Here is a 27,884-nt window from a genome sequence, read left to right as displayed (position 1 = left end):
TAGAAAATTTTGTATATAACAGCTTTTCTATACAATTATTCTGTTATGGTTCCTGTTTACTTGAAAACGAAAGTAAAGATCTCTTCTTGACCCACTGGCAACAGTGTAAAGTTCTCTGTTTAAAAAGAAACCGTTTCTTTAAAGCAAATTTCAGTTTTTGGTCTTTTGGTTACCTAAATCAACCAACCCTCTCTTTTTAATGTGAATGTGAGTATGTTTGCAAGTGTATGCTTGCATTTAAGTGTAGTATATACTCTCTCGTATATATTTTCAAAAAGTCATCGAAGCAGATTAAGACGATAACTCCAAATGTCAAAATATTTTATTGGCTTGGCGCAATTTGCGATCCGTTCCATCTATTTTCACTTCATTAATTTTCAATTTATCACTCGTACAGATTTCAGATTGTGAAGTTTTTTTTTTTTTGGTTGGTTTTGTTTTTGCTTTAAATGGACAGACTGACAAAGTATATGTACGTACGAGAGCACATTTAAACGGGTAAAGGTTTTCTGCTTTTGGTTCGAAAATTTTTTTGTTTGTGTGTTTTTTGAGTTTAAATATCTGATATTTTTTACTTGGAAAAAGGGTATAGTTTTTAAGAAAAAAAACAGAAAAACAAAAATACACACACTCAAAAAGCCAAAGACCACAGAAAAAAGGTCATGTTGTATATATCTATGTTTGTATAAGCTACGCATGCGCTTCTAAACCGACAACCGCAACGAATCTTTTAAGTTTTGTTGTTTTATTCTTGTTAGCTAGCTTAGAAACAGAAAATTATGTTACCACCAACTTTTGGTTTTGAAACGGAAATATACAGGTATTTGAATGTAATTATGTTAGTAAAATATCTCTGTTAACATATTTTCGCGCTTATTTAAATGGGTCATTGTTTTAACTATATCAGGGTACAATACTTTACAGTTCAGTCATATTTGCCAAACATATCCAATAAGCTTATTACAATTGAATATTATGATGCATATCGTTAGCTTAGTGATTAAACGTGCTATGTCCACTTTTTTATGAAAATTTAGATTTTAATAAACAAAGTTTACAATTATGGATTCCGAGTCAAAAGAACTACTATTTTTTTGAGGTCAAGAACGAATCAAGTCAATTTCGAATACTCTGTTCTAAGGTGAAGCGTATGATAAAGGGAGTGTCCTCCATCGATCAAAACAAATAGTATTCGGTCGGGACAAGGTCTGGAGTATAAGGCGGGTGAGGCAAAACTTTCAAACCACTTAATTCTAAATAGTTTTTTAAAGGTATTGCATAATGTGGTAGAACATTGTCTTGATGGAATATTATGGTTTCATGTCTGGAGGGATATTCTGAACGTTGTTCAGTTTCAGCGTTTCATACGTTATCAGTTATGGATATTTGGCTTTGGTGTCGATTCGCCTGTTGGGCCGGGCTTCACATACGATCTCTTACGCTTCGAGTTATCATAATGGATTCATTTTTCATCACAAGCAATGAATTGGTACAAAAATTATTTTCTTTTATAGCGTTCAAACATCATTTCGAACATGAAAAATCGTCTTTCAAGGTGTCTCGATTACAATTCATATGGTACCCAATTTCGCTGCTTTTAGATGAATCCTGCTACGTTTTGAAATTGCTGATTGAGTAGCTCCCATTGATTTTGCAAGATCCTGTTGAGTTTGACAATAATCTTCATAAAGTAATTCTTGGTCTTCAAACTTGTTTGTCTGGCCTGGGCGATCTACGACAACGTTATTACCGACAACGTTATTCATTTTAAAAATAATTAAAGTTTGTTTGCTTATAATTCAGCCATTTGTGGATCGATTTTCCCGAATTTAAATAGCAACCGAACTAGGACTATACCCGATTTACTGATGTAGTAGTCATGTATGTAAGTTATTTGGAAGCTATGAGGAGTTGATTGCAACAGAGAGACTCTGCTATATATATCTACTTTATGAATCGCAAATGTAATGTAAAAACGTAATGACAAACTAATATATGCCCTTACAACTCTTGGTGAAGGTTTTAAACAACAATTTCTTAAATCTGCTCCATATCTAACAAAAAATTCTAAACTAATTTATTTGAAACCGTTTCAAACAAATTCTAAACAAATTGCCAAAAAAACAAAAACCTCCATTCAAATAAAACAACTTAAATTTCAAATTAAAATCCCATTAAAACAGAATATGAAGACCATTTAAACATAAATAACTAAAACGCACTTTAAGATCATTTTTCTTGCTTTTCATTGATCATTAAGCAGAACGCAGAAATAAACGCAGACTGAGGCAGTAGTGAGTCCCTCTTAAACGTATGTATTTGTGTGTGCACTAACTGACAAAGTCGTGCCATTTAAAGAAGATCTTAAAGCCACGATTAAACGTACCAAAAACAGAGAATACGCAAATATGCAAATTATATGGTGATGACATTTAAAAACCATAAGATTTTTTCTTACATTTAACAACAACAAAAAAAGAAGCAAAAAATAAACACACAAAAACAACAACAATAATAATAATACACATATCAAATTACACACTCTTAAATGATGGCTTAAACAGATTTAGCCAACAACAAGCTGCAAATAATAATAAAAATAAAAACAAACAACTGAAGTTTATGACCAGCCATGGTCAATATCTTTTCTGTTCCAGAGTTTTACTTAAGACAGGAAGTCAATGTTTGTTGTTTTTTGTTTTTCATTCTTTTTTTGGATTCTTTCATACATATTTGTACTCATATTTACTGGTTTAAAAGTTCCATGTTCTCAGCTTTCTTGGCCACTTGTTGCGTTTTATACAATATAAATCTAATCTTTAATTAGCCTGGGTGTAGTCATAAAAAGCTTAATGATTTCCAGCATAAAATTATCTTAAATAACAATTGAGTCCTTTCTGTTGTTTGGCCAATTCTATTCATTTAGCCTGTTTAGTTAAGCAGGCCATAACAATAATTTTTCATATCATTATTGAGTGCACAAACAGGGTATAAAACCAAGATTTCAAATGGTATTTAACAAACCCCTCCCTTTTGGAGACACTAACAAAGATTTAGCGCACAAAAGTGTTTATGACTGTTTGAAAATCTCACCATTCTTGGTAGTTTTGTTTTCTTAGCCTTAGCCTCATAATCGTAACTGCCATAATTTTAGCTTTAGCCTTATATCTGCAACAGCTTATTTTTTCAATAACATAAAATTATAAACAATAAAAAAAACACAGCATTAAAAGGCACGAGTCACCATCACTCGAGGACCTTTAAAAATAACCTGGCAAGCAGGGAAAACAAATGTGTGCTTGAAAACGTTAAAATATAAATGTGGTCTTGATACCAAGTACCATTTAAAAACCGCCAAGAAATATTTACGTACGTCTGTATCCTTTAGTATAGAGCATATATTTTTGAGTATTTTATTTATATATTGAAAGTGTGCAACGTTAAAATGTTGAATACTTAAATTTAAGTTGCGTGCTGATAATAACCAGCAGTAGTAGTTGTACTCATACTACGAGTTTGTGGCTGAGCAGTGAAAAGTAGCCTTTATGCCCATATCAACAAGAAGCTTTTTTTTGGACGAGTTTTATACAGCTGTTGTCGTCGTAGCTGTGGCCTCAAAGCTGTTAAACTGTTGGGAAATTATGAGTTTGAAGTTTTTTGTTTTGTATTCACTGCTACACCAGGTCCAAGTGGAAGGTACTAGTAGAAAGTCTATTTTATTTTTTTATTGAATCATAAAGTACACAGAGTAAGGTACACCATGGCTTTCCATAAACATATTGCTGAATTTCCTCCTTTAAAGCTTGATTGGTTGAGGGTTTCGTGTCATAACCCTTTGATTTCAAACAACTCCATAAAAGAATTTTAATCTTTTATCACACAATCTTGAGATCCAATTTCGATCTCCAAAACGAGAGAGTACGCGATCAGGAAATGTCTCGAGCTGTAGTTGAATTGTTTCTCGAGCTGTATGGCATGTGGCGCGTTTTGTTGAAATCACTTACAATAGAAATCACTTACAATCGAATGAACTCTATTAGCATGTCGCGATATCGATATCATTGGACCAAGTATGATCCAATGATGCCCAAAATTCGGAACAAACTGTGACATGTTGTGGATTCATTTGATTTTTGACAACCATATCAATCTGGCCCCTACACAATAGTAATGCATTGTGGTTCCAGTAGTACAAATATGGTCCAAATTTTTTAAGTAAAATTATAAATTTTTTAGACGTTTCTCCACAAAATTATTGATAACTCAAAACGCGTTAGTCCGATGTTATTAAAATAGACTTAGAAAAGTTGAGATTTACATAGCCTTTTATTCGTTTATATATTACGTTTCAATCAGTTCAGTAGTTTCGGAGTTATAATAACAAATTGAAACATAAAAAAAATATATTTTTTACGTGAAAATAACAAATTTTTTTGTTTTAAAAAAATCATGAAAAATTTAAATCATCTGAAATTGTTCTTATTTATTCCTTTATCACAAAGCCACATATAATAGCAACAAAATGTGATATCGATCATAAAAATCGATTGATTATTTTCGCATTTATTCACAATTAAGTGAATTCGCTCATTTTCACAAAATTTTAGTTTTTTGTTTCATATACATAAAATTGAGTAGTTAGAGTTCTTCTTTTGAATGATTGAAATTTGAAAACATATTCCCCATGCTTTATACAAATTTTCACGCATATATTGCGTTTCAATCGGCCCAGTAGTTTCGGAGCTATAATAACAAATTGAAGCAAAAAAAAATTACGTGAAAATAGCAAATTTTTTTGTTTTAAAAAAATCATGAAAAATTTAAATCATCTGAAATTGTTCTTATTTATTCCTTTATCACAAAGCCACATATAATAGCAACAAAATGTGATATCGATCATAAAAATCGATTGATTATTTTCGAATTTATTCACAATTAAGTGAATTCGCTCATTTTCACAAAATTTTAGTTTTTTGTTTCATATACATAAAATTGAGTAGTTAGGGTTCTTCTTTTGCATGATTGAAATTTGAAAACATTTTCCCAATGATATGTACAAAATTTCACATATATATTTCGTTTCAATCGGCTCAGTAGTTTCGGAGTTATAATAAAAAATTGCAGAAAAAATATATTTTTTACGTGGAAATAGCAAGTTTTTTTGTTTTAAAAAATCATGAAAAATGGAAAACGTCTGAAATTGTTCAGATTTATTGCTTTATCGCATAGCCACATGTAATAGAAACAAAATGTGATATCGATCATAAAAATGTATGGATGCTTTTCGAATTTATTCACAATTAAGTGAATTCGCTCATTTTCACAAAATTTTAGTTTTTTATTTGATATACACAGGGAACCTGTAACGAGACATAAAACCGTAATATTCCATAATGATAACGCTCGGCCACATTATGCAATACCTGTTAAAATCTACTTATATTCCAGACCGTGCCCCTTCCGACTACTATCTGTTTCGATCGATGTCGAACGCTCTCTTGGGATCCGAAATAGATTTGATTCATTCTTGCCAGAAAAATGGGAAAAGGTCATAGCTAACGTAGAACAAATTTTAATCCCCCCCGCCTCCAAATGGTTGGCCTGGATCCGCAGCGCTGGATCTGAAATTGATTTAAAACCTAAACGTTTATTCAGTGACTCCAAAATAATTTTCAGGTTCTAGTGAAAACTATGGAAATGGTGTATTTGAACAAGTTTTCCTCTTTCTATTTCATTTTTTTGGTCAACTTTTTTATGTATGCATATAATTTGGTAGATATACTTTCATTGTTGTTCTTTGTTTTTGTTTTTATTGTTTTTTATTGTAACAACCATTCTATCTAAATTGCTGTTGTCTTGTTGGTACAATAAAAAAATAAAATATTTATAATGCCACTTGTTGAGTTTCGTATTCATTCATTCAGTCATTCACTGATTCAATTTACCAATATTTGTTCCGCTGCTATCATTGATAATTGTCTGTCTCCCTTTATTTTATTTTAAAAATAATTTTACTCGTTTTATTCCTTTTGTGGGATTTAAAAAACAAACAAAAAAAACAACACACAGATACAAATCATAAAATATTTGTTTTTGTTCCTTTTATTTTTTATAATTCCTGTTATTTAGAGGTGTTGATATTACCACTCCTTTATCGGAGGGAGCTAAACAACACAATATAACCAATATTATTATTAAATGTATTTAATTTTGATTATATATGTTTATAGGTAAATTGTTGCTTTGTAATATTATTGGAAATTGTGGGTATTTATTGCATGAAATTTTAATAATTGTATTCAGATTTGGTATAAATTACTACGGTTGTCATGTTTTTTTTTTGGATTTGAAACATTATTCAAGCAGGGAGCTTTAAATGTGCGTGTCTTGTTAGTGTGCTACCAAATAATGATGGATTTGAAATAATAAAGTTGGTTTTTAAATGAAAATAAGTACTTTATTTTAAGGTGTGGAGCAATTTAGATTTGAACCTAAAGCAGCATAGAACAGTTTGAATAATAGAAATAATTCTTCAAAGTCCCACAAATGTTCTATAAGAAGATAAATTCCAAGTTTAAGACTTCAATTCTTTGCAAATGATCTCTTATGATCCTAATTCAAAAACGAATATCAAGCAACTTAATAATATAGATTCATTTGATTCATATTAGTCATTGAATTAGGATCATAAGAGATCATTTGCAAAAAATTTAAGTCTTGAGCTTTGAATTTATTTTTCTTATGAGTCTCTTTATTTAAACAGCATCTTTCCTTTATGTTTTACATTTTCTTGTTCTCACATTTGTATGCATTGTCATACTCTTTCAAAGGAACTAATTTTCTCCAGAAAATCGCTTAACTTGACAGATTTTAAAACTGTATTGTACAATTCATACACACCATCCTTTCTCAGCTTCAGCTGTTTGCTGATTCATAATGTGAAAATTATTAATTATAAATATTTGTGCAAATTCAATAAACACCCAAACAACCGTAGTGAATATCAATTTTTCAGTGTTAGTACAGAAAAGAAAAAAGTATGTATTTGAAATAAAAAGCATATTTCAACATCCCAAGCGTATATTTCACGCATTGCATAGTAAACGAAATATTTAAGATTCTCGCATACAACTCAAAAATTGCAAGAGGTTCTCAAACATCTCAAACACCAAGTTATGGGATAACACACTCTCATACTTATAGGCATTAAAATCAGAGAAGGAAAATTTGAAATTCAAAAGGGTACTTTTTCGTGGGTACTAAGGGTATTAAGGTAAAAGTACCTAAGAACATAATATAACTAAATAAGGAGTGAGATCGAAAAATTCTTAACATACATATATGTTTATAAAAAAGAAACCACTAAACTTACAGCTTTAATTTTTTTTTTATTTGATTGAAATTATTATTACAATTTACAAAAAAAATTATTTTTATAGTTTTAATCACTAGTGATGAAATTTTGAACCTTTTTCGGAAACCCTTCCATTAACGTTTTTATAGTGCTTTCTGTCACTTTGCTCGAACATGTAGTCCATCTCCGTTTAAAATCTACCACACTTTTGGACACCTTTTTTGTACTCTTCAATTCTCTTTTAACAAGAGCCCAATATCTCTCCACTGGCCTTAGCTCCGGGCAGTTTGGAGGATTTGCCTCTCTTGGTACAAATACCACATTATTGTTCTTGTACCACTCAAGGGCTTGTTTGCCATAGTGACAGGATGCCAAGTCAGGCCAAAAATAAGTGGACACATTATGAAGTCTTATGAATGGAAGCAGCCTTTTTTGTAAACATTCCTTGATGTAAATTTCGGTATTTATAGAGCCCGTTGTAACAAATGAGTGGCTTCTTTTGCCGCAACTGCATATTGCTTGCCATACCAAGAACTTTCTGGGAAATTTTGTCTGCTTTTGGGTCCTAAACTTTTCTTCAACATTCCCTCGAGCATCAGCAACATAAAATTTTTGACCTGGAAGTTGCGAAAAATCTGCCAGAACATACGTTTCGTCATCCATTATGCAGCAAGAATATTTTTTTATAAAACTTGACTTCAATTTCCGTGCTCTGTTTTTGGCCTCTAAATTTTTAGTAGCGTTCCTGTCAGGAACTTTTTGAGCCTTGTATGTTTTTAAACCTGCATTAGCTTTAACTTTTCGTACCAAATAGTCCGAGCACTGAGCTAACCGGGCTGCTTTCCTACCGGATGTGTTGGGAGCTCTTTTGAAAATGCGTTCTATTTTTTTGGCTTTAGAAACATCATGTGGACCATTCCTTCTACCTGAACCAGGTTTTCTATCAACTGACAAGTTCTCCCGGTACTGTTTAATAACATTGGAAACAGTTTGACGGCAGACCTTTGTATGCTTGGCCAACTTTTTGTAAGACCAAGTTGGGTTTTGTTGAAAATATTTAATAATTTCAGTACGCACTTTTTTCTGGTCACTCATTTTAATCAGATTAACAAAAAAATTAATATAATTGACATTACACATAATAACTGACATGTTTTTCAAAGGTAACTTGATCAAAAAAAAATTCAAATAATACTTGGGTTAAAAAATGTAATGAAAAACGTGTGTTAAGAATTTTTCGATCTCACTCCTTATTTGTCATTCCGTTTGCAAGTTCTACAATATTCAGGATATAGGGACAAAAAATCTGTCCACAAATGGTCCAAAAAACATGACTATTTCTTAAAAAAAAAGTAGCTTTCACAAGGTGTCATTTTCTAAATTGAAAATGTAACAAGAAATTGAGTTTCAAATAAAATGAGAAGGTACCATTTTTCCGCAAAAGTTCCAATTTACCAAATATGTACTAGACATATGTATAAGGTTTGTCCGTATGTCAAGCCTAACATCAATATATCAGATAGAGTTGTTAGAAAATGTTGATATTAAAATCAATAAAATTGATCCACAAATGGCTGAGATACGATAAAAAACGACTAATTTTAAAAGTTCCATTTTAAAATGTGTAATTTTATAAATTGAAAATATATTAGGAAAAGTTTGAAATCAACAGGGTTCTAAATATAATCGGGAGGTACTATTTTTCGTAAAAGTACCAATTTATCAAATATTTTCTAAAAATAACAAGTAAGAAAATAACCCTACACCAAGTAAATGAGTAGAAATATTTTTCTTTTAAAATATCAATAATTTATATTCGTGAGTGATTTTCGGAAGTGGGCCTTATATGGGAGCTATGACCAATTATGGACCGATCACCATGAAATTAGGTTGTGTGATTTATGTCTATATGAAAGTTATTTATGTTGAATTTTGTGTATATACCAAAATTTTTAAGTGATTTAAGGACGTTAAAGTGATTTTCGGAAGCGGGTCTATATGGGAGCTATGACTAATTATGGACCGATCGTAACAAAATTTACTGACAAGAATTTTGTTTATATAAAACTTATTTGGAGCGGAATGTGTGGAGATACATATATAAATTAAACATTTATGACCGATAAAGTCCAATTTCGAGAGGACATTTGTATGGGGGCTATGTGAAATAATGGACCGATTTCAGCCAGTTTCAATAGGCTTCGTCCTTGCGCCGAAAAAATTATATGCACCAAATTTTATGGAAATATCTTCAAAATTGCGACCTGTACTCTGCGCACAAGGTTTACATGGACAGCCAGACGGACGGACGGACATCGTTTAATCGACTCAGAAAGTCGATTTAAGGTGGGTGTTAGACCAATATTTTTGGGCGTTACACACATCTGCACAAACGCATTATACCCTCCCCACTATGGTGGTGAAGGGTATAAAAAGAGTGTATGTCTGTTGAAATCAACTTTCCGAAGGACTTAAATAGCTAAGGGGCCCAATACTTGCATCAATATATCCGGTATATGTTAGAGAATTTTGGTATTGAAAATCAAGCAAAACGTTCCACAAATGACTCAGAAAAACCATGACTACTTTTTAAAAAGTTAAAAAAATTACTATTTCTCAAACTGTCATTTTGGAAATTGAAAAAGTATCATGAAAATTTTGAATAGGTTTCAAATGAAATGAGGAAGTACCATTTTCTTGTACTAAATATGAACTAAACGTAAAAAGTTTGTCCTATGTCTGTTGAAATCAACTTTTGGAAGGACTTAAATATCTGAGTGGCCCAAGCTTCAATCAAATGGCTGAGATATGTTAAAAAACTCGACTATTTATCAAACAGTTTAAAAGTTCCAGAAAAAGTACCATTTCACAGGTTGTAATTTTGTAAATTGAAAAAGTAACAATAAAAGTTTAAAATCAATAGGATTTTAATAAGAATGTGGAGGTTCTATTTATCTCAAAAGTACCAGTTTACCCAGCATTACATCTCTGTACTTAAAATAGCCAAAAGCTACAATTTTCGTATTACTAAAGTAACAAATCTGTGTTTCTAAAGAAATAGAGAAGTTAAAGTATCAAAATGAAAATAATATGATAAAAACAACGAATATTTTATAAAATATTGCAGAAAATTTACCATTTCAGAAATTTAAAAAGTACATAAAGAGGTTCTATTTTTCCCAAAAGTACTAGTTTAGCAAATATTACATATTTAAACTAAAAGTAGCATTAATGTACCTTATTCATGTGTTATTAAAGAAAAAGTACTAGATATGTGCTGTAGTGACAAAGAGATAATGTGAAAAGTACCATTTTACACAATTTTCCATCCCCGCCTGAAAAACAAACAGACATTATGACAACAATAAAATAAAAAGCAAAAAAAAAAAGATGCTCGATGAGTATTTTTTGCAATTTTAACAAGGCCAGACGCCAGAGCCACCAATAAATGAGGCAAGTTGGTTTAGTTGTTGCAACATTTTCCTTATTAAAAATCCTTTTGCTGTGTAAAAATGACGCCAACTCTATAAAAAGCTCCAACACAATTTAGTTGAGGCAAGCCTAAGAACACACACTCTCATCTAGACAATAAAACACAAAATGCCATATAAGTAGGATCAAGCCAACAAATGGACAGACACACTCTCACAGAGAAATGTCAGCAAAAAAAGCCAAGAAATGCAACAAAAATGGAAGAAAAAAATATTAAAACATACCAAACAAAACTAATAATATTTTCATGCACACATTCCATAATTGATTTATGAATTTTTAATGCAAAACTTGGTAAAATTTTTTGTTCCACCATTATTATTATTATTATTGAGTAAGTTGGCTGGCTGGATGGCTGGTTAAATGTCTGGCAGTCTGCACCAGAACGCATCATACAAACATTTTGAACGTGCAGTACATTATTTGAGCAAAAACAATGCCCCATACAACAATTATAAACAATGACATGTATGGCAAAAAAAAAACCAACTTGCAACTTCTGTTAATGCTGCCTAAAATGCTCCTGCTGCTGTAGCTGTATGTAGCAGCAGCACTAGCTATACACCACCAACTCTCCAGTCTTGTCTACCATTCAAAGACTTTGATGTTGGTATTGTTCTGCATTCTTATGGTGCACTGGAGTTCAGTTATCAATGTGAGAATATGTGTGTTATTCATAATAATAATGCCACTTCCATACTACTGTTCTTTCTTTTTTTATTATTATATTTTTGGTGGGGATTTCGGCAAGAATTTTTACGCATGCAAACAAAAACTAACAGAAAATTTGACAATTTTTGTTAGGTTTTTATTGAATTTTTATTATTATTGCTGCACTGTTTTGGTTTTTGTTGCTTTTTTCTTGTTTGTTTGTCATTACCCAGACTCCCCTTAAAGTCGTTTAATATTTATGTCATTAAATTTTTGATTCAGTGCAAGGATGGTCTGTCGTTGCAGCAGAAAAGTAAGAAGTAAAAAGTTCAGCCAACACATTTTACTACGCCGGTGTTTTACCAATAACTCGCTAACTTTACATTATAGGCTTCTGCTATTGTTTTGCCAAGTGAAAAGGTGACCTGATTTTCACAAAATATTTTAGAGGAAACCGAGATTGAACCTTTATATGTCTGTCTAAAGTAGTGGTCGGCACTCTTAGTCCCCAGGGGATAAATTTGATCGGTTGTTTGTGCAACAAATGAAAATTCAGTTTGGCGTAAAAAACGAAAAATTTTAAGGTACAGAGTGATATCTTTGAGCTATTTCGAGTTCATATTGCATTGATATGTTCACAAGAGTTGTTCGGCTTTAGCGAAACTACAACTTTGCTAAATATTGATAGTGAAAAATTCCCTGTAAGTCCCTGTCCCTGTAAGTTATTCTAAAAAAAGTGAAAAAAAATGTTCTTACAATATTTTTTTCAAAAAAAGTACACGAAAAAGCTATTTTTTGGAAAAATAATTAAAACAAAATTTGTTTGGCAGACTCTTAGCTATATTATTGCCATATAAAGTTAAGCTGTATCATTAAGTCTGAATTAACTGTTGGCCAAAAACTGATGACATCTTTTTTTGAAGGCCCAATGATTTTGAGAATTTTTGGAGGTTCATAAATGAAAATTGGTCAGCAAAATCGCCAAACTAAGTATAGGGTTTTACTACCCTTTGGTAATAGAGTCAAATCTATACTGTCATGACCGCGTGTTTTTTGCACTGTGTTATGAATCTCGTGTCCATCGATCGATGTATTGTACTTTAAGGTGGGTGTTAGACTAATATTTTTGTGCGATACAAACATCAACACAAACGCAATATACCCTCCTTACATGGTATAATTTGAAGATCTACTGGTAAAATAGTCTATAAACCCCTAAAGGGATCCTTGAAAGGGACTGCAGGACTCATCTAATTTCTTCATTGACATTCGTGTTCGGAAACTAGTGGTAATGTGGGCTGATCACTGGTTTAGTTCAATGTATGAGCTTACGTAAGACAAACGCCAACGACCATGAGATTTGTCGGTCACTGTTTTAAATAAATTTTCCAAGTAAACCAGTTTCGAGACCTTGTCAATTATAGTTCTGAGCTAGCGAATATTTTGCAAACTGGTCACCTTTATTTGCTTTCTTTAGATCTCATTGTTGTTGCGGGAACAATAAAAAAAACAAAAACAACAACAACAACAACTATAAAAAGCCAAGCAACAATACTTTAATAAAATGTTTTTTATTTTTGGTGCTGGGTTTTTGTGCGCGCGATTTCGTGCTCTGCAACATAAATCATAAAATTAATAACCGTAAAGTGACAGCTTCAGGAGTTTTTGTTGCTTACGTGTTGTTGTTGTTATTATTGTTGTTGCGGCAGCAGTTGCTTAAAGTTAACAGCAACACAAACACACACAATTGTGCATTTTTATATATGCAGCGCAAAAAAGAACTCTTAGCAATTGCAATTCTTCAGAGAGCGGGCGAGCGCAGAAATCATAATGTTTTGATAATCTGATAAAAGGGGCAAAAAATAAAGAAGAAGAAAAGATTTCACTGCACCAACAGAAACAGAAAATCACTGATGATCATCAGCGATGATAATTTCTGCAGAGCAGTTTGATAAACATCTTAAGAATTGTTAAACAATAATTGGTTTTCATAACCTGCCAACAAATACACAGATAAACATATGCTTGCCCAGCTGGAAATTTGCTGGACTGAGGAATTTTATATTAAATGCTTTTAGATGGAATTAATGACATTATGAGCTATTTTAAGCAAGTTTTAATGACATTTCAGCGATTTGTGTGCATAAGCTGCATTTTAAACAGCAGAAATAGAAACACCCTGACATTATCAGACAACTGCTTTGACAAACTTATGACTTATTATGAAGTATTATTGACAATCTGCTGTTTATGTCTTGCTGAAATGTCATCAAATGTGATCAAACTTATGAGAATATGAAAGGTTGTATATGTAGTTACAAGATCAGTTTTATTGACAATAAAATATTGTTATCATAATATTTGCATTAATTATCACACATATTATTTGGTCTGCTGAATAGCTGTCTAGTACTAGTAGTCTGCTTAGAATTCTACAAGAATTTTCCAACTGGGTTTGTATATTTCACTTCATATACAAGACAAAAAAACCTGGGCAGGGCTTTAATTTGTGTAAATATCATTTTAGTTGGGGGTATTCTCATTGTTTGTTGTACTTACTTTTGTTTAATAAATTTAGTAATAGTTTTTTAGACATACAATAACATTTAGTTGTAGTTAAGATCGTTTTCCCATTAAATTTTGTTTTGCTTCATAAATATTTACTTATAGTGGGGCAATTTCCGTTAATGTTATAATTTGCAAAGTGTTTTGTACTAATTGGCTTTTGATCTTTTAGCGCTTAAACAATATTCCTAGTGAAAATACAATAAATAAATACATACATGCTGTGTCCAATAAATGCCTTACTTAATGGCAATATTTAAACATAGATTTACGCCAAAAATTCCTAGAATTAGTTGATTGGTTTCATTTATTTAGCTGGAAAACTTGTTTGCCAGTTAAGGAACCAAAATTAGATACATTAAACTATGAAATGCTAATTTAGATTTATTTGATCTTTTGGAAAGGGAAAGTGAAATAAATTGTTTGAAAAAATGGGTAAAATTTTAAAGGAAATTTAAGAAAACTGACAGAGTTTTAAATTGAGCACAAATTTCCTCACAATTGACATTAACTGACTTTCACATATTTTGCATAAATGTCATCAATACAAAATCAGCAGATCGTCAATGCTTAATGCTGAACGACAATAATATCGTACTGTGATGTCAGTACGATTGACTACATTTAGATATTGTTAGGCATCATTAGCCAAACTACATAATAAAGTTACGAGGAAAGTCTGTAACAATATAACTGAACCAGGTTTAGAAAACTTAATCTCTTCTGGTTATTTTATGGCAACTCGTGATCAAATGCCAGATCAATAAAATATGAAAAACCAAGCCGGTTCTCTCTTTAATTAGATAAACAGCTAAAAGTGCTGAAATTTAGAACCTAGAAAAGTGGTCGCCTCAAACAGAACATGCCACAATAGTAGCTGTATTGTAAAGATTCACTTAAGGAATTTTCCAACTGTGTTTTCGATGCACAAATCCAGTATGTTACACTTTCATTCTGCTCTCTCATTAATTAGATAAACAGCCAAAAGTGCAGAAATTTAGAAACTAAAACAGTGGTCGGCTCAAACAGAACATGACACAATAGTAGTGTAAGCAGTACTGCAAAGGTTCACATAACGAATTGTATCTCGTTTGTGTTTTATACATCTGAATAGTCGATCACCCCCGGGATGTTAAGAATAACGATCACCGATCTAGAATAACTTGAAAGTTAGCTTAACTTAAAAAATACAATCACAATTTATTTGTAATTTAAGAATTTTATAATAAGCCTGTATATTATTATAATGTTGTTCCATAAAAACAAGTGGCTTCTATAATAACTTGCAAGCCTTAGGCTTGAATATTCAATATTTTATATAAAAATCTATAACAAACTTCAGAAAACATTTTAATCTATAAATTATGCATATAAAAGGAAATGTTGCTTAATTTAGGTTATTAAGTATGTATAAAGGAACAAAATAAAGAAAAAAAAAAAACTTAATTTTGCCAATAAGGTAATGAAAAGAAGGGAATGTTTCGTAGACTTAAACAATACAAAATGTATTTTATTATGGTTCCTATTATAATATACAAACATATGAATGTTTAGCCATATGCATTTCCTATTTGTATGAGTAAGTCTTTGTGTGTTTAGTTTAAGTTTATTCTAACAATATCCTTTGGTGACCATGTTTTCTAAAATGTCTGCGTTTTAAACTGATTTTAAGTATAATTACACTTGGGTATAACCCAGCCAGAAAACTTATGGTAAGACCAAGCAAATGCAGAGTTTTTAAGGTATTATATCAACTACCAAATACTAAATATTAGGCTGAGTTTTTTTTAAAATCAGTGGTTGGCATAAAGAGAACATGGAATATCGATTGTAATAACATTTTATGTACTTTATATGATGATTTTAATATAGTTTTGTTAGTTAAATTATTTGTTAATTTTCATGAACTTCGTTGGCATTCATGTTGTTTACATTTAAATCATGTGGTGGCTATGAGTGACGATCACTGCTTTAGATCCTCTATAAGAAATTTAGGAATCATAAGGATGCTCGAATCACATGGTGGTGAATATTCAACTGCTCTGAGAATATTTTTATAAGCTTTCTGTTTTAGAAGAGTCCAAATAGAGTCTAATAATGTACCAAATTTGATTTAGTCAAACTAGATTTGAAAATAAGAGTAGCTGGTTAGTTAGCGTGATAGATAGTAAAATACGAACATAAATACGAGTAGAGCCGAGAAGAACAGAGTTTTATTCTTGATTCCTCATAAAATTAGACATTCATAGAGAATTTGATGGACGAGGATGGAGAATTTTCCAGTACATTTTTACATTATTGCATGATGTTGATAGATTAATTTAACTAATAGAAAAGATAATGTACTGGAAATTGTGTCCTCTTTTCAAGAATTCATAACATTTTTAATAACTTAAAAAAATCATGGAATATATTTTGCAAAAACAAAGCAAAAATGTTTTCAGTTGAAATTTTGTGCAAATGAAAACTTTATATATTTATACCCTACACCACCATAGTGGGGAGGGTATAACTCGTTTGTGCAGATGTTTGTAACGCCCAAAAATATTAGTCTAACACCCACCTTAAAGTATACCGATCGACTTGGAATCACTTTCTGAGTCGATTGAAGGATGTCCATCCGTCCGTCTAGCTGGCTAGCTGGCTGTCCATGTAAACTTTGTGCGCAGAGTACAGGTCGCAATTTTGAAGATATTTCGATCAAATTTGGTATATATTATTTTTTCGGCCCAAAGACCATGCCTATTGAAACTGGCTGAAATCGGTCCATTATTTCACCTAGCCCCCATACAAATGTCCTTCCGAAATTTGACTTTATCGGTCTTAAATGTTTAATTTATATATGTATCTCCACAAATTCCGCTCCAAATAAGTTTTATATATACAAAATTCATGTCACCAAATTTTGTTACGATCGGTCCATAATTAGTCATAGCTCCCAATAGACCCGCTTCCGAAAATCACTTTAACGTGCATAAATCGCTTAGAAATGTTGGTATACACACAAAATTAAACACAGTTAACTTTAATTTAGATATAAATTACACGACCTAACTTCATGGTGATCGGTCCATAATTGGTCATAGCTCCCATATAAGACCCACTTCCGAAAATCACTTACAAATATAAATTATTGAAATTTTAAAAGCAAAATGTTTTTTCTCTTTTACTTAGTGTAGGGTATTATATGGTCGGGCTTGACCGTCCATACTTTCTTTCATGATTTCTTAATGAAATTTTTCAGTTGAAAATGTTGTATTGGAAAAAGGTTTGAGATTTTTGATTGCAAATTCAACAATTCTCAAAAAATGAGGGATTTGTTAAAATTTTTAGCTTTTATTATTCCCATCTCTCTCGCAAATCAAAAGAATTGCTCATCTTTTGAGACCAAGAACGAATCAACTCAATATCGGATACTCCAAAGTGAAACGTTATGCATCAATCAAAACAAATAGTAGTCGGACGGAATAAGGTCTGGACTATAAGGCGGGTGAGGCAAAACTTTCCAACCACTTCATTCTAAATAGTTTTTAACAGGAATTACAACATATGGCCGAGCGTTGTCATGATGGAATGTTACGGTTTCATGTCTGGCCGCATATTCTGGGCGTTTTCAGCCAATCATAGCTTTTTAACAAATCAGTTGCCTTCTGTACAAATTCTCTGTAAAACCTTTTGCTCTCACCAAATACAAAGCATTGCCTTAGCGCCATGGCTATTTGGCTTTGGTGTCGATTCGGTTGGTTGACCGTGCTTCATAGACGATCTCTTTCACTTCGGGTTATCGTCATGGATCCATTTTTCATCGCAAGTAATGATTCGCTCCAAAAATGATTTTCTTTTATAGAGTTCAAGCATCATTTTGGACATGCTAAATCGTCTTTCGAGGTCTCTCGGCTTCAATTCGTATGGTTTCCAATTTCCCTACTTTTGGATGTTTTTAAATTGCTGCTTGAGTAGCTCCCAATGAATTAGCAAGTTGATTTTGACAATAATCTTCATGAAGTAATGCCTCCAATTCATGGTCTCCAAAATATCTTTGTATTCCATGTCAAAATCACCACTTCTGAACCGAACAAACCAACTCTCTCACATTGACACCGACAAGCTTTGCTGAGCAATCGGTATGCTTCAGCAGCCCTTTTTTCTTATTGAAGGAGTAAAGCAAAACTTCCGGCATATGACCCTTTGTTGGCACAATATTCGACATTTTCGAAGCAAAAAAAAATTTTGTTAGTTAAATAATAATTTTTCTATGTCAACTAATTTTCTAAATTACAAAAAAATATTCCTGGGAATTCGAGGAAAAATATCATCTGAAGTGTCAGAATGTTAGCATTTTAACTAATTAGTTGGTTATGACAGGTTTTCTGTCAAACTTTTTTTAAATGGTTAATCAAGTTAAAAATGTGATTTCAAGTAATTTTTATTGGAATTGAATATCTTCAATATTACATACTTTTAAACTCTGTTTTCACAATTCATTCATACTCCTTTAAGGCAACGTTGTATGGCTAGGCAAACGTTCAAAACTATTATTTTAGCAACAAAAGACGTTTTAAACAGTATAACATTTATATTTATTACACATACATATATGTATAAGTGTATTTACATAGATACATGTTTACATATACACAAATGTATGTGTATACAATGTATGCATGTGTATGAATATTTACAAAAGCATTTATCAAAATTTCTAAGTAGCCTTTTTGTTAAATTATAATTTAGATGTTTAGTAGGCTATATCTCCCCTTTAGAACGTCGCAAAATTTAATGTCTAATATTGCAATTTATAAGTTCATACATACATATAAAATGCATAAACTAATACATTTACACATACACAAATCCATAGACATAATGCTCATTACAACAGTGAATTCTTGCTCCAAGGACTTTGCTTTAAATGTTCTTGTTTTACCAAAGAAATTTTGTATTAATTTAAAATAACAGCTATAAAGATATACCTACATATCTTTATAGCTGTCCTTTATTGTTAGTTACCACTGTTTCTGTTGTCTGTGCAAGTGTTTCTGTGTTTCCAACTGCTTAAAGGAAATATAATTTTACTAAGAGACCTGCAGGGCCTTTCATTTGCTATACATGCATATACACACAATTATAATAGAGCTGTTAGCAGTTATAACTTAAAGCTGTTTAAAGTTAAATTTATTATGAAAATTACAAAAATTTTTAGACATTTTGAAAGTCATAAATAGCTAAATATTACAAACAATTTTGTTAATATTTTTTTTTGTAACTTTATTACATTTTACTTATAGTTTATGATGATTTTAATATTTCCTTGTTTTTGCCGAAAACTTAATATTTTTTTTGCTAAATATGTAATAAGAAATTGATATAATAAAGTTTGTTATTCATACTGAAATTTTTAGTTTATTAAAGGTTTCACACAACATTAGTTATATTCATAAACAATTTTTGTATCTAAATAAGGTTTTCAAACAAAATTAGTTTAATAAAACTTTGATAAACATTGTTTATAAATATGGGGATTATGTTGAAATTAAAATAATGTTTATTAATTAAATACTTAGTTGTAATTTAAAACCACGTTTTTCAAACATTTCTGTGTGCTGTTATTTTCATTATCTTCCAGTTAACTGTCATTAGCAGGGAAACCAAAATATGCAAATGCATGTTTTTTCTGGTGAGTCTAATGAGCACATGGATAACATATTTACACGTTTTAGAACTATTTAAGAATTTTGGCATTGATTTGTTAGTGCATATTTTACCCTTAAATGCATATTTTTGCATATATTTGTTTTAAGAGCATATTTATGTCATATTTTTGCGTTTTTAGAGCATATTTTACTGTTTAATAGCATATTTTGACTTTTCAAAAACAAATTTTGTCTTACTTTTTTTTCGCTGTTGTTTGAAATTATTCCTTTGTTTGAAATTCAAAATTGAAAAATAGATGGCTTTTTTAAAATAAAATAAGCACTATTTTAATAATAGCGCCATCTAAATATCAAATTTTAGTTCTAATTCAAACTTAATCGTTCTAAGTGTTAAAGAAATATTGTCTTTTAAATTTGCTCCTATAACATCAGTTGATGTCGAAAGCACATTTTCAAAGTATAAAAATGTTTTCGGATCCATTAGACAACGATTTTTATTTGAAAATTTAACCCAATATTTTGTAAATTATTGCAATATTAACATTAATTGAAGAAGTGACTTTATATTTATATAAAATATCATCAAAAAATACCTCTCGAGGCCTTTTCATAGCTTAAGTTCATACTGTTTTTATGTTGTATTTATATTTTGTTATATTTGTTTTAGTTAATGTAATTTTTTTTATTTTATGTTACTTTACATTTTTAAAAATGAATTGTATTGATGTTTTTTAAACAAAAGTATATTTGTTGGTTAAAAATTATGTAAAATTTGTTTTTTAAGAGCATATTCTTTAAATTTTAAGAGCATATTTTAAAGTTTTTACTGCATATTTAAAGCGCTTAAAACGCTTTTTTTAGAGCATATTTCCGGTTTCCCTGGTCATTAGTAATCCAAGTTATTGTTTAAACAATAAGGTTCTATTGAAATCTGAAGTATTATTCCTAAACACTATTTATCGATTCTATTCTCTCCATGGCTATTTCATAATTTTAAAATGTTTAAGAAATTAGAAATTTCTTATATCGATTTCAACTCTTAAGTTTAGTGACTTTGTGTTAAGCTTGTCAGACTTGGGAATTTGACTCGAAAGCTGAGGATTTTTAAAGGTTCTTGTAGGGTTATTTTAAAATATTTCAATGTTAAGTTTAAGATCCTGATTCAGAAAAATGTAAACAATTTCCAAATATTCCTAATCATTGATTTTTTAAGTGTTTTTCATAAAAAAAAAAATATAAAAATTATTTATCCAAGTTGATCTCAGAAAACTGAATAAGATTATTCTTGTTATGAAAGAAATATTTGTAAATTTCATTCGCAATTTCTTTCTATATAAAATAGAAAAAATTATATACAACATTTTGAACAAAAAAAAAAATTTTGGACAAAACGTTTAAGCCTAGGCCCTAGGGTAACATAGAGACGAGACGTCATTGTCAAATACCTAACTCTTGCAACAATAAAATATATGCTAGTCAATGTATTTTGTTGCTGTATGAGATATATGATTATTTGTATTTTTGTTTGACAAATTGGAGTGTCTCGTCTCTATGGTTTCAGCCTTAATTGGAAAAAAATATCGAAAGTTTTTGCGTTTTATTTAATAAAAGTTCTGTTATTTTCCCATAATAAACTAAAATTAAGAAATGTCAGAGAACAATTTCGAAAGAATTTGTAGAGTTTTTTTTTTGACAAAATCTGTTTCAACCAATTAAATATTTTTTTAAAAGTAACTGACTAATTCCTAACAATTTTTTATTTAAGGAACCTTTTTAATGGTTCCTTTTAAATTATTGGCCAATTAATTTAATATGTGGTTTGATTATTCTGAAGAAACATAAATTTATCATTTCCCAATAAGTATTTTTACTAGAATTCAAGTTGAAAGCAAGTGCAATTCAAGCCTTGAATTATAGTCAAGCAATTGAATTATAGTTGTATTAGCATTTTCCAGTAAAAAGAAAAAAAATCAAGCCATATGATTCTTTCTTTTTTAATTTTTTCAAATATTTTTCAAGTTTAGAACATAATTATACATATTTGCACTCAAGTCAACATTTTACGAAAAAAATATTTACTTTCAAATACATATTTGTGTTACCACACGAAGTTAGAGTTGTGATTTGAATAAAAATTATTCTAATAGTCGAAGAAAAAATATATTTTTTATTCAAATTAAAAAAAATTTTAATTTAGAATAAAAAAGTATTCGACCCATAATTGTCGATTAATCGAATAATCGAATAAATTTGTACAAAACTATATCAATGAATGAAGCAAGACCAATAGTTTATTATTTTCTTCCAACTTGGTTACATTGCAAATTTTTATTAAAAAATACTTTTTTGGATTAACAAGATTGATAATCCTCCACACTATTATTTAGTCTATCGTGTCACTTAAGTTTGGAAATAATAAATAATGTTTCCAAACAAAAATCTATTTATGATACAAAATTTCAATAAAAACAGTTGAGCCGTTTAGGTGTTATAAAGTTATTTACAATACCCTAACATGTGCATCTATGGGAGACAGGAGCGGATACATGGAGAGGGAAAACATGAAATTTCCCTTCCCAAAACTAATATTTTTAAAACAAAATATACAATTTTTTATACAAAACAGAACAAATATCGAAGAAATTATTCTATTTTCCCCTCCCAAACTATTGAGCTATATCCGCGCCTGATGTGAGAACGGCAGATGATTCTAATTTATAAAACAATATAAGGAGACAATAGTGACAGTCATTTCACTAGTCCAAAGTATACAATTTACACCACAATAGATAACCTGGTGACAGTTAAGTGTTACTGTGGGCCTGTCCCTTCCAGATAGATTGGGGGGTTACTTCGTAATTCAATAAAAAAAATTAAAATAATTGAATTTATATGCATAACATATTATACCTAGGTAATTTTAAATTGTGTTCTTTTAATTTGTATTAGGGAGAAGTCTATTGGCAACAAAAATAAAAGTTTTATTTTAAATTTCACTTCAAAGATAAGAATTACTAGGAACACCAGGCCATGAAACCGTTCAATCATTAAGTAATTCTTAAATCTAATATCTTTTAATTATAGCAATTCTAAGATAGACCAGTCGATAGTGTGCTGAACTATTACTCTGAGAATTGCGGGTTCGATTCCCACCACAGACTCTGGGTGTATCTGCAGACAAGCAAAACGCTTCGCTTTAAAAAAATATATAATTCCAAATTTTTCAAATATGAACATTATTTCCTTCATTTATAAACCCATAAATAATTAAAAACAAGTTGCTTAACAGCAGAAACTTACCTGATTAGCCGACGGATAAGAGCCATATCCAAATTGTGTATAAGCAGCCATATTTGATGAATCGGTTGTAAATAAAACCAGTTACAATAAACCAACAGCCAAAATAATTAAATCCTTTATGTGCGATTTACCACTACACACACAACGCCATATACTTGAACGTATACACTTACACACACACACACAAACAAATGGAAAAAAGTTTTTTCTTTTTTGCTCAAAAAAAAGAGATGTGTGATAATTGTCAACAAAAGCTTTTAGGATTTATGATTTACTTTTTGTTTCCTTTCTTTTTTTCTCGGGTTCTTTGTGGCGTTTTGTCTTTTTTTTTGTCATTCAGTGACACACTGTAACAGAAACACACACACTCAACACAAATACTATGTGGAAAAAGTATCCTTTTAATTTTTTTCTTTTTTCTTTTTTGCTACTGTTTGTTCGAAGCTGGATGTGATTGTTATTTTTTTGTTTGCGCTTTTTTTTATTTGTTTGTTTTGTCAGTTGCTCTTCTGGTAACGGAAATTTAACACAGCAGCATATAGAGAGCTTAGCACAATGTGTTGTTATAAAACGCAAGGAACAATGTCTACTACAATCAGGAAAAAAAAAAGAGCTTGAAAAAAGGAAACTGTAGAATAGCAAAAAATCAAGTTAACGACAATTGTTAACGTTTCCGTATTTTGTAGGGATCTGTGGAGCTTTGGAGTTTGTGTGTTTGATGATGTTAACAATAATGCTGGCTGGTGGTGATGATGACACTCCAACAAAGTGTAATGTTGGTTTCAAAAAAACAAACGATAATGATAACAAATTGTCACAACAAATCTTTTAAGACAATAATAACAATTGTTTTATACAAAGTTGTTACATAAAACAAGACAGCGGGAAATTAGAATTTGTTTTTCTATTTTGTTCTTTTTTAATAAATGTTTTGGTATAATTTGCAATTCTTTTTTTTAACGATTTTTAGAATTTTTGTAATTCTTGATTAAATAATTGTTTAGTTTTCTTTTATTAAACACCGGTGTTTTATTTATTTTTTTGTTTGTTCTCAAAGTACGTTAAATATATTTTCGAAAAATACCCGTTTTTCTTATTCAAATTCTACACAATTATATATTTTTTTTATTTAGAATACAATTGTGTAACACACCGATGCGTACTTATTCACGTTCGAACACAAACTAGTTGCAGACGGCTGATTTTACCCAAAAATTTGTTGTTTGAATAAAAATGTTTCATAATTGTTGTTGTTATTGTTTTAGTTTCATACAACTCGCCAGCAAAAGAACCCAAAATCAACAACAACCACTTAAAAAAAACACAAAATATATTCTTCATTTAAAAAACACAAGTTAGAGTGAAACAACATTATCTTGCTTAAAAATAACAACAATTTTTAATGGAAAAAGGAGGAGCAGGAGTAAAATATAAACAAACAAAAATAAATACTTCAAATAAAAGAGACTCACAACACAAGAGCGCATAAATGCTCTCAACTCGCTGGTTTGTTTGGAAATTCTAAACAAAATTCATACACTCGTTAGTTCAGTTCTAGTTCAGTTCGGACGTGTTTATTTTTACTCCGAGTTAACTCGTTATTTTAATGTATCTATCGGAAAATAAATATAAATATCACCTGTTTATTATTTACGCGAAAGGACGCTTTTTTTTAAATAATATTATTAAATAAAAAAATCAAAACAACAACTAAAAGACAAATAAGTAAAAAAAAAAATTCTTTATAGGTATTTTTTTTTTCTTTTTTTGAACCTTTTTTGTGCATTGACTATTAAATAAAGATCAAGAGTAAATAAAGATCAAAGTAATTACAAATACTCTTAAATGAGTCTCTTCAACGAAAACAGTGAGCGAAGGTTAAGTGTAAACGGCAGAAATGCATACGTTACAGTTAATGTAGACGAAAAAAATATAAACAAAACAAACAGAAGAATAGATGACAACTTGTTTTTAACAGCCAAACCTGTTAACCGCGCTCGTTCTTGTTCCCCCGCATTGACAACAACTAATGATTGTCAAACAAAAGAAAATTCAACTCAATCAGAAAATAAAAATATTTTATCTATGCCTGAAAGTATGCTAGCTATATCAGCTTCAGATACGAAATCCACCACACTAACTACAAATAAAATTAACCCATTAAGCGGCGCTGTACCCAAGATTAGTCAACCATTAAATAATGAAAATAAATCCCAAATACAGGTTGGAATGGACCGGTATATTACAGTTTTAAAACGGGCACGAAGTCCCAAGTCCTCGAAAGCGGCACCCTTGGCCAAATTATATAAGGATAGTGAACCTCATAGACTAAACAATGAAAATCGTTTTTCTATTCTGGAATGTGAAACTAATGAACCAGTAAATAAAATCCATTCTACAAAACCACCCCCCATTTACTTGAGAGAAAATAATTCGAATCCACTGGTTCAGAGCCTGATCTCATTAATAGGAGAGAACTCTTTTTACGTAATCCCAATCAAGAAAGGCACGATTCATGAAACTAAAATACAGGTCAATAGTGAAAACGATTATAGAAAGGTTGTAACATATTTTGAAACTCAAAAGAAAAGTTTTTACACTTATCAGCTGAAAGGAAGCAAGGGTCTACAAGTTGTAATAAAGGGTATTGACTGTAATGTTGAACCACTCGAAATAAAGCAAAGCTTAGAAGATAAAGGCTATAAGACAAAAAATGTGATAAATATTAGAAATCGCGAAAAAATACCCCAACCACTCTTCCGTGTTGAACTTGAACCCGGTGACATAAACCTGAAAAAAAATGAAACACATCCCATATATAACTTGAAGTACTTATTGCATCGTAAAATTACGGTAGAAGAACCACACAAACGATTTGGCCCCGTTCAATGTATGAATTGCCAAGAATATGGACACACCAAGGCATATTGCAAATTGCCACCAGTATGTGTCATTTGCGGGGAGTTGCATAACACATCCCAATGTTACAAATCTAAAGATGATCCTAAAATAAAAAAATGCAGCAATTGCGGAGGTAACCACACAGCAAACTACAGGGGTTGTCCTGTCTACTCAATTGTTAAAAAATCACAAAACCAGAAACCAAAGATTTTCCCCGCTCAGCCATTAAATAACATCAATTTGAACTACCCCCCGTTGCAACAGACATATGACAACAAAGTAACATATGCAAATGTACTTAGAAACAACCAAACTCAGCCGCAAGTCCGTCAACCCCAAAACGAAAATATGAACCCAGAGGTAAGAGAGCAAACGCCAATTTTCAATTTTACCCGACTAGAATCTACAATAGAAACTCTTGTGCAATCGGTAAATAACTTTACAAACTCAATGAGTAACATGATGCAAGAAATGCTTAAGATGCAATCAATGTTATTGCAGGCTGTGCTTAACAGACCATGAACTGCCTAAGAATATGTTTTTGGAATGCAAACGGCATACGCCAACACAAAAACGAACTCGAATATTTTTTAAGAAACCAACAAATCGATGTAATGCTGGTTTCTGAAACTCATTTGACGTCCAGAAGTTCCTTTCGAATAAATGGATATGTAATATATGACACCAAAGATCCCAGAGGTAGAGCATGCGGAGGCTCGGCAATTTTAATAAAAGCTCGAATAAAACACTACTTAATGTGTGATTTTTGCGAAGATTATCTTCAAGCTACTACAATCTGTCTTGAAGATTTTCATCGAAACTTAGTGATTTCATCGATATACTCACCCCCAAGATTCTCAATTACAGAAAGTCAATATAATAGATTTTTTAAATCACTAGGCCCCCGTTTCCTGGCTGCTGGCGATTATAATGCTAAGCACACATTCTGGGGATCACGACTGATTACCCCTAAAGGTCGTGTTTTGTTCGACTCAATTTCTAAAATGGGTTTGCATGTGCTTTCGAGCGGCCAACCTACTTACTGGCCTACTGACCCACGAAAAATACCGGATGTTATTGATTTTAGCGTGATGAAAAATATCCCTAGAGAAATGATTCAAATTGAATCCTCGCTGGAACTATCTTCAGATCACTCACCCACTATTATTACTTTATTGAGCCCCCTAGAAATTGTATCCCCGACTTGTAATTTAGCGATGGCAGGCACAAGAATAAATTGGCTCAAATATAAAAAATACCTCAGTACACATTGCTCGGAAAACATACCGCTAAGAACACCAGAAAACATCGATCACTCTCTTATCAATTTCGATAAAAATCTCAGAATGGCTGCTCAACATGCTACCCAAACACCCCGAAAATTCAGATATAATAGAATTAATTCTGCAGATGTCGAACGGCTCTTAAATGAAAAAAGAAGATTTCGAAGAGAGTGGCAATTGCACAGATCCCCCCAACTAAAATCGAAGCTTAAAGATTGTATAAAAAGACTTAAAAAGCTTTTGGAATTTCGAAAAATGGAATCATTGAATAAATATTTAGAAAGCCTGGACGCAACCCCACAATCGGATTACTCATTATGGCGAGCAACAAAAAATCTTAAAAGACCCGTTATATGTAAGTCCCCCTTGCGAAATTCAAGTGGTGGTTGGGCAAGAAATGATACTGAAAAAGGGAATCTGTTTGTTAATCATTTAAAAAAAGTATTTACACCGAACACAGCAAACGAAGCAATTGAGTTGCCACCTGTTGCACCCTATTTTGCAGCAGCCGTACCCCTACGTTTTGAGATTCGAGAGATCGAAAATGCTATTGCTGATTTAAATCCCAAGAAAGCGCCTGGTATGGATAAGATCAGCAACAAGATGCTTATGGAGCTACCCCGGATAGCAATAAAAATAATTCTTTTTATTTTTAATGCTATATTACGACTTGAATATTATCCT

General features: G+C 31.1%; 1 protein-coding gene across 1 annotated transcript in view; it reads right to left on the bottom strand.

The window, feature by feature from the left end:
* The window catches only part of caup (caupolican), a 34,975-nt gene extending 11,781 nt beyond the window's left edge, over window positions 1–23,194 (bottom strand). The window contains exon 1 of the mRNA XM_065503915.1: window positions 23,017–23,194. Within this exon, the coding sequence (XP_065359987.1) occupies window positions 23,017–23,067 (51 nt within the window). The 5' untranslated portion in view covers window positions 23,068–23,194. The remainder of the gene's footprint in view (window positions 1–23,016) is intronic.
* Between the last annotated feature and the right edge of the window lie 4,690 nt (window positions 23,195–27,884).

Source organism: Calliphora vicina, chromosome 3, assembly GCF_958450345.1.
Source record: "Calliphora vicina chromosome 3, idCalVici1.1, whole genome shotgun sequence".
Taxonomy (NCBI): domain Eukaryota; kingdom Metazoa; phylum Arthropoda; class Insecta; order Diptera; family Calliphoridae; genus Calliphora; species Calliphora vicina.
The sequence above is the reverse complement of the archived record's forward strand: the minus strand, read 5'-3'. Positions and strand labels throughout refer to the sequence as shown.